The sequence below is a fragment of the Cydia strobilella genome, chromosome 8 (genome assembly GCF_947568885.1).
Source record: "Cydia strobilella chromosome 8, ilCydStro3.1, whole genome shotgun sequence".
Taxonomy (NCBI): domain Eukaryota; kingdom Metazoa; phylum Arthropoda; class Insecta; order Lepidoptera; family Tortricidae; genus Cydia; species Cydia strobilella.
The window spans coordinates 19764921-19773621 of NC_086048.1; the positions used below are offsets into that span (position 1 = coordinate 19764921).

The 8701-nt window shown below is 42.8% G+C and overlaps 1 protein-coding gene across 1 annotated transcript; it reads left to right on the forward strand.

Moving 5' to 3' along the window:
* Positions 1–467: 467 nt before the first annotated feature.
* On the forward strand, positions 468–6620 carry LOC134743720 (uncharacterized). Its single transcript, XM_063677325.1, has one exon. The coding sequence runs from the start codon at positions 749–751 to the stop codon at positions 6383–6385; it is 5637 nt and encodes a 1878-aa protein (XP_063533395.1). The 5' UTR covers positions 468–748; the 3' UTR covers positions 6386–6620.
* Positions 6621–8701: the final 2081 nt, after the last annotated feature.

Genomic DNA, 8701 nt, shown 5'->3' on the forward strand with positions numbered 1-8701 from the left:
AATCATAATCTTTATTGTCTGTGAGAGATGGTTACATATTAGGTTTTTAAATCACTTTCTTCCTATATGTATTATTACGGACGAAAAACTGTTTTTGCGTATTTTTTTTTTCATTAATTGTATTATTTTGCTTTGCAGAACTTGTTTTATTATTCTGATAGATTTACTAAGAAACACAAAGAAGAGGCGTTTATTAGGCGGAAGCCATGACTACATAGGGTACCTAGAAGTTTCATAAGTAGGTCAGCTGACTTAGCTAAGTAACTCTACTACTCTGAATATACCCGGACCCGGGTATGTCCTTAAACTACGTCCAAAAGAGAGGTATGAGCACTGTGAATGACATCTCGCTTTGTGTGGTAGGGCACAGGACAGCGGATGTCATTCCAGATCTAGAGCAGAGCCCAACTGGGGAGGTACCTCCACCTTACAGAAAACCGCAGCCAAATAACACTAGACCCTATGTTCGCGACGCAAAATACTATTTCATTAACCGCGTCAATGAATGTGTAAGAGCTGAGAGAGGTGCGGGGAGCCGGGGTGCATCTATGCATTTCCGAACAAACCCGATTTTGGTTCCGAACTAGATTCCGCGCCAGCCGCACGTCTCTTGCGCTCATTTTTTTTGTGTGTGTACCTACTTTCGATTTTAAATTCAAATAATATAGTTTTGTGCATAATTTCGGACTTTTCACTTGTGTTTTGACTCCCAGCCGTTACAAAAGCTGGTCTTCGAGCCGGATCGTTAATGTTCCATACGCCTAAGATGTCAAATGTTAAAACACGCCGTGTTGCTAAGCGAGAACTGTTGGAATTGGAGGGTACCTCTAACAAAGAAGCGACCGGTACCGATAAGCCGCAGGATACTGAAGCTAAAGAAGAAAAAAATGAACCTTCGACTTCACCAAAGCGGATTTTGGATACGACATCAGTGATCGCGAGTACCGTCAAGACAGAAAAGACTCGCAAATCTGAGCGCGCGGTTAGTATGTCGAAAACAAAGAAATCTTCGGTATCTTCTGTAGAAGCGCGCAGAAAGAAGCTGGAACTAGAAGCCGTGGAACAGAAAGCACGAATTAGAATGGAGTTGATCGACAAGCGATTGGAAGCCGAGATAGCGGAATTAAATAACGATTACAGTCCACATTCATCGGAGGCCGCCAGTATAGTTTCCAAACGCAGTGAGGTTGCTAAATGGGTGGAGCGAAGTCAGCAAGAATTGGAGTCACGGCCAGTCACTGAACGGAACGAGGGTCTCGAGGGGCCAGGCTTGCCGTGCCCGCTAGCGTTACAGAACGACGCTAGCACCGACGGTCCAATTCACCAGCTCGCTAACGTACTCAAAGATTTCCTCACAACTAGCATCTCTGAAAAACAAAACTCCAAGCTCCTAAGTCGTATCAGTACACCCAAGGACCTACCACTGTTCACTGGTGACGCAATGGAATGGCTACAGTTCAAAATGGCATACGAAGAATCAACTCGATTGTGCCAATTTAGTGATTCCGAGAACTTGTGGCGGCTACGAAAATGTCTCCGTGGCGCAGCTAAAGATGCAGTCCAGGCGTTACTCATCACGGCTACTTCTCCCGAAGTACTTATGTCTACGCTCGAGCTACAGTTTGGCAACCCAGATATTATATTGCACCGTATAAAACAAGAAATAAAAAAATTAAGTTCAGTGGCTCCAGAGTACCATAAAGACATTGTTATGTTTTCAAATAAAATTAAAAATTACGTTGCCGCCGTACTCGCACTTAACCGTGAAAATCACCTAGAAGACTCGAGTGTAATCACAGTTGTGTTATCTAAACTGCCTACTATTCTTTTGTCTAAATGGGCGGACTACCGGTACTCACACAACACGGCGAGCACCACGACTAGACTCGATCAACTATCGGATTTCCTCAACGAAGAAGCTATTAAAATATCACAGTGCAGTGTTATGTTAATTAATGCTCCAAGAGACAATTTTAAGCGTAAATACACGGACAATAATATCAACGCTAAGACTATACTACTACAAAGTGAACAAAGTTATACTAAGTGTCGTTATTGTCACGGATCTAATCACAATCTCACAGACTGTAAGAAATTTAAAAAATCACTACGAAAAGATCGCTGGAGCTACGTAAAACGGTCTGGACTTTGTTACAAGTGCCTATTACGTCATCACGATAAACAGATGTGCCCGGCGCCGGCGTGTGATATTGATAACTGCGGCGAAACGCATCACCGCTTATTGCATTTCGTTCCGAATAATCGTGGTACATCAAGCGACAACCCCGTGGTAGAAGAACCGCCCGAGACGGAAAATACCGAAACTCAAGTCGTTACTCGTATTGACTGTACCTCCGAGAGTGTTGTGTTAGTAAAAGTCGTGCCAATAAGTGTACACGGACCTAATGGAACAATTATAAACACGACCGCGGTCCTTGACGACGGTACTAGTGTGTCGATGATAACAGCGGGTCTGGCCGCGCGGGCCGGGCTGCAGGGACGACGCAAGTACATGCATGCGCGTGGTGCATGGAACAATGCCGAGTTATCGTGCGAAACGCAGCTGATAGATAACATTACGGTGTCTAATTGTGACAAAAAACTGTTTACGTTGAGCGCGCGCAGTGTGAATGAACTTGATTTACCTACACAAAATATGAACTTAGTTAATTGTGAAAAGTTCGCGCATGTGCAAAAGTATAAAAAATATTTAAGTAACGGACAGTATAAAAAACCGGAAATACTAATCGGTCAAGATAATTACCATTTGATTTTACCGTTAGAAATCATAGGTGGGAGTACATACGACGAACCATATGTGACTCGTACTCCGCTGGGCTACTGTTTACACGGCAGGGTACCCTCTGGTGTGACGTCATCACACCGCGCACTGTTTACAACCCTGCATTTAACTACTTATGACGACGATGCTGACGTCACCGAGAACAACCGGTTGCTTAATGAACTACACGAGAAGGTTCGCCGTAACTTTGCAGTGGATTCTATGGGAATTTCTACTAAACCGCGGCTGAATAGCGAAGATGAACGCGCTCGTGAACTGCTGGAGCAAACTTCTACTCTCGTTGACGGCAAGTGGCACGTCGGCTTGCCCTGGAAGGACGTGAACTGTGTCATGCCCGACTCATTTCCCCTTGCGATGTCACGCTTAAAAAATGTCGAGCACAAGATGTCAAAGAATAGCGCATTCAAACAGAGATATATGGAACGTTTCGAACACTTATTCGAAAATAATTATGCGCACGAACTACTCGACACTCAAGTTACGCCAAAGACGTGGTACTTAGGACATTTTGGAGTAGATAATCCAAATAAGTCAAAACTCCGGCTAGTATTCGATGGCGCAGCTACCACGAACGGTTTTTCGCTAAACGACTATTTACTAAAAGGCCCCGACCTACTCATGTCTCTCTTCGGCATAATGCTCAGATTCCGCGAGCACCCTATCGCCATATCTGGGGACATAAAGGACATGTTTCTGCGAATAAAAATAAGATCCGAAGATCAGAATGCTTTCCGATTCTTATACAGAAAAGAACCCGAAGAACCCGTGAGAACGTATGTGATGTCGTCCTTAGTATTTGGAGCCTGCTGCTCGCCATTTATTGCCCAATTTATCAAAAACAAGAATGCTCAACGCTTCGAGTCATCATATCCATCAGCGACGGAAGCTATATATAAGCAACATTATATGGATGACTGGATTGACAGCGTGCCAGATGAAGAAACAGCTATCAAGTTGATACGTGAAGTAAAAATGATCCATAAACAGGGAAACTTTGAAATACGCAACTTTATGTGCAACAGCCCAGCGGTACTCGATAGCCTACCAAAAGAAGCCCTAGGTGAGACGGCCGTAAAGTTCAAAACCGGCGAGCATTACGACGGCGAGCGAACTCTCGGCCTATTGTGGCGTCCAGATGATGATACCTTGGGGTTTGACGTATCGTTTAAAAAAATACCGGAAAGTATTATAAATGGACAACAAAGGCCAACAAAGCGTGCTATGCTGCGCGTTGTGATGTCGATTTTCGATGTTTACGGATTTTTATCGCCTATTACTATCATAGGAAAACTGATTATTCGTGATACCTGGCGATTAAATATATCTTGGGATCAAGGTGTACCTGACGATATATACGACGAATGGTGCAAGTGGACGAACCTACTTAAATCATTAGAAAATGTGAGACTGCCCCGGTACTATAACGACGCCGCCGCAACGAGCCCCGCCAGCGTAACGCACACCGAACAGTTGCTAGGAGGCGACGCGCCCGGCCCGGCTTTATCGTTATCTGCACCTGCGCCGCCGCTGCAATTGAATGAAAATAATAAATATACAAACCTGCAGTTGCATCTGTTTTGCGACAGTTCATCTATAGCTATGTGCGCGGTGGCTTACTGGAGATGGGAATGCAATGGATTAATACACGTTGCATTTATAGCTAGCCGAAGTCGTGTGATGCCTAATAAAACCTTATCAATTCCTAGGGCGGAATTACAAGCTGCTGTATTATCTGCTCGCTTAGCAGATACGATAACAAAGGAACATAAGATAAAGGCCGAGCGACGAACCTTTTGGAGTGATTCAAGTTGTACTTTGCATTGGATAAGGAATGCCGCTCGTACTTATAAACCGTACATAGCGCATCGTTTAGGCGAGATTGACGAGATGACGCTCATTAGTGAATGGAGGTACGTGCCTACAAAATTAAACATAGCGGACTTGGGCACGCGAAAAAACTATGACTGCTGCATTTTGGAAAACGAATGGCTTCACGGACCTACCTTCCTCCGACGTGATGAGTGTGACTGGCCAACCGATGTACTGAACCCTGAAATAAAAAATACAGCTGATTTAGAATGTGTAAATATTATACAAAATAATGAAATTGACTTACCAGTGCCGGACCCAACAAGGTTTTCTTCGTGGTTGCGCCTACTTAGGTCTACTAATATGGTACTTACCTTTATAAACAAATGTAGAAAACATACCGTTGAGAAAGATGTTACCATGGAGAGAGCTGAAAGTTTAATTTTGAGAACTTCACAAGCTGAAAGTTTCGGACAAGAAGTAAGTGACCTGAAACAAGGAAAACACATTAATAAAAACAGTAAAATACTTACCCTGTCACCGTTCCTCGACGAATATGGAGTCTTGCGCGCGGCGGGCCGCATCGATGAGGCTGCAGATGTTTCGCCGGCAATGAGAAGACCTGCAATCTTAGATGGTCAGAATTATACGGCGCGCCTGATTGTAAAACATTACCATACTAGCGCCGCGCATGGATATCAGGAATTGGTTGTAAATAATATAAAACAAAAATACTGGATTACAAAATTAAGACCGACCGTTAAGAACGTTGTATCTAAGTGCATGACCTGCCGGCTTAAAAAATGTAAACCAGAGATACCCAGAATGGGGGACCTACCTAGTGCTAGATTGGCTCACCATCAACGTCCCTTTACCTTCTGTGGTGTAGATCTGTTCGGTCCTATGGAGGTAACTATTGGGCGACGACGAGAAAAAAGGTATGGCGTTCTGTTTACCTGCTTAACGGTGAGAGCTATACACCTGGAGACCGTCGCATCACTTACCTCCGATTCCTTCATCATGGCCCTGCGCCGCATGGCAGCAAGACGAGGCTGGCCTCAACAATTGTTTTCGGACAATGGGACGAATCTCCGAGGTGCCGATACTGAACTTAGAAGGTCGATTCAGGAACTGGACGAGGAGAAGCTCAAAGACGGAGCGATGAACCACGGGGCAAAATGGACATTTATTCCCCCTGCTAGCCCACACTGGGGAGGTGCATGGGAGCGCTTAATACGAAGTGTGAAGGTATCCCTGAAAACCATACTAAAAGAGCGAGCTCCTAGAGAGGAGACCCTGAACTCTCTGCTCGCGGAAGTTGAAAGTATTGTTAACAGCCGACCACTAACCCATGTTTCTGTCGAGCCAAATAGTCAGGAAACGCTGACACCTAACCACTTTCTTGTGGGTACATCATCCAACCTACCACACATGGGAGCATTTGACGGATCAGAGTTATTTCTAAGAAAACAATGGCGCATAGCTCAGCTCCTTGCTGACCAATACTGGAAGCGTTGGGTGAGAGAGGTTCTACCTGACCTGGTGCCGAGAAAGAAATGGCAAGCAGAGCAGAGGCCATTGCAAGTTGGAGACCTCGTACTCATAGTGGACCCAGACGGGCCTCGCAATGTGTGGCCCAGAGGCCTAGTACAAGAAGTCATACCAGGCAGAGATGGGCGGGTCCGAATGGTGAGGATTAAGACCAGAACGGGAATTCTTACCAGATCTGCCACACGCGTCGCTCACCTTCCGATAGGGGATGAGTGCTGCTAGTGCAGCACTAGGGGGGGGTATGTTCGCGACGCAAAATACTATTTCATTAACCGCGTCAATGAATGTGTAAGAGCTGAGAGAGGTGCGGGGAGCCGGGGTGCATCTATGCATTTCCGAACAAACCCGATTTTGGTTCCGAACTAGATTCCGCGCCAGCCGCACGTCTCTTGCGCTCATTTTTTTTGTGTGTGTACCTACTTTCGATTTTAAATTCAAATAATATAGTTTTGTGCATAATTTCGGACTTTTCACTTGTGTTTTGACTCCCAGCCGTTACACCCTACTAATAGTGTTGTGTTCCTGCCGGTGAGTAAGGTTGCCAGAGCTCGAGGGAGAGGAGTGTTAGGGTCGGCAACGTGCATGTTGTCCTCTGGAGTTGCAGGCGTACATAGGCTACGGAGACTGCTTAACATCAGGCGGGCCGTATGCTTGTTTGCCACCGACGTAGTATAAAAAAAAATACGTCAAAGTCCCTCATGGTTTTTGTATTAAAAAGTGAATTTAATTAGGTTAATTGAGTGTTGATACGAAAATAGGAACGACCACAAATGCAATGCATAAATTCATCCTAAATTTGGTCAAAATGCACAGAATTCGAGCCGGTTCGAGCGTAGTGTACTAGTATGAGTTACGTCCTAGTTCCTGTAACACACAAACAGTGAACGCATAATCGAGCAAACCACAGCGTTAATAGACGTCGTTTTACAAAACCGCACTGTTACTGAGCTGCTGTTATGTTATGCGTAGTTGAACATTCAAACAACTTTACCTTCTTCTTCTTCTCCTTGTCCTTTTCCCATTATTTGGGGTCGGCTCTCCTAGTTATATTTCGCCAGGCTTTTCGGTCCTGGGTCATCTCAGGCGGGATTAAAAAAAAAAAAAAAGATTTATTCGTGACGATCACAACACAAGTACGAACATGTACAGACAACAACAGCAAGAAAAGAAGAGATCATCAAGTGTGCATCACGAAATGGACCCAACTCAGCATAATGCTAGCTATAAAGACAGCGCTGGTCTTCCGTAGGGCCCATTCGGTGATGCCACGACAGATAACAAACAAAGATACATATTAAAACATTACACAGCTACACACAAAGAATACCTAATTATATACATACATATTAACCAAACCAAAAAGATATACATGAAGAGCACAAACAAAAATAAAAAAAACAAGTATACAAGAAAAAAAAGAAAAACATTCAAGAAACAAACAAACAAATCCATAGACAATTAATAATTATGAATGCGACCATACCATCTGTCAAAAACCAGCTTGCAGCTGCTAGCGCCAGCGGCTACTGGCAAAACTAAAACTGCCGCCAACTGCAAGCACGGTATAACCTCAACTAAATGGTATTTTCGCAACATAAGACGTAATCCTAACATACACTTAAAATTATAAATTAAAAGAAGTAATATGGCAAAGCAAAAGGGACAAAAACGAACGGTAAATAAATACGAGAGACAAATTATATGCAACTAGTGTCATGACAAAGTTTCCTGTGATTGTTGGTGTAAATACATAAACTTCTTGAGTTTGAGTATTTGGGCTTCTTCCATATCCCTCTTCACTTCAAACAACTTTACCGTTATAAACAAGTTTGGGAACAAATCAAATTATTTTACTAAATATTTTTGATGTTTTTTTTTTTTTTTTTTTTTTTTTTTTTTTTTTTTTTTTTTTTTTTTTTTTTTTTTAAGTAGTCACACTTTACCGTTATACTTAAAACTAAGTTGGGTACTTAGAACTGTATCTAGCACAGATTTAGAACGACGCGTACGCTAGGTGCAGTAGGTTCAGCCAGAAGCTTTTGAAAAATCGTAGCGCATTTTTAGATTACAATACGGTTGGCAAAAATTTAATAAGCAGTTCTGACGCCTTTTCTAGTAACTTTATCGATTCGAAAAGTGATTTCTTGATTTCCGCTCGATAGAAAGAAATCACGAACACGTAAAAGGCACCTTAAAATTTGTAACAATTGTTGCACAAAAGCTAATAAAGGAAATAATGTAATAATGTGTGAATGTATGTGAACTTTATGTGCCATTCTATCCATGTTTGTAATGTGATATGCAATAAAACGGTACTATTCTAAAATATGAAAAATTCAAAAAAATTCAAAAAATTAAAAATTCTTTATTGCGTAAGACACACTTATTTCATAATATAAGGTGCAGTCATAATAATGTTTCGAGTAAATATCAAGTTGTTTGTTCAATTTATTGTAAACATGTGAAGATTTTAAGCAGAACTGTCTGCGCGCAAATGAGGTCCTTGTTTTTACGAGTTCCGCGCGTTGGTTTTATGAT

Bases quoted from the DNA above. Each gene is read 5' to 3' on its own strand.
- LOC134743720 (XM_063677325.1), top strand. From the start codon at position 749: ATGTTCCATACGCCTAAGATGTCAAATGTTAAAACACGCCGTGTTGCT.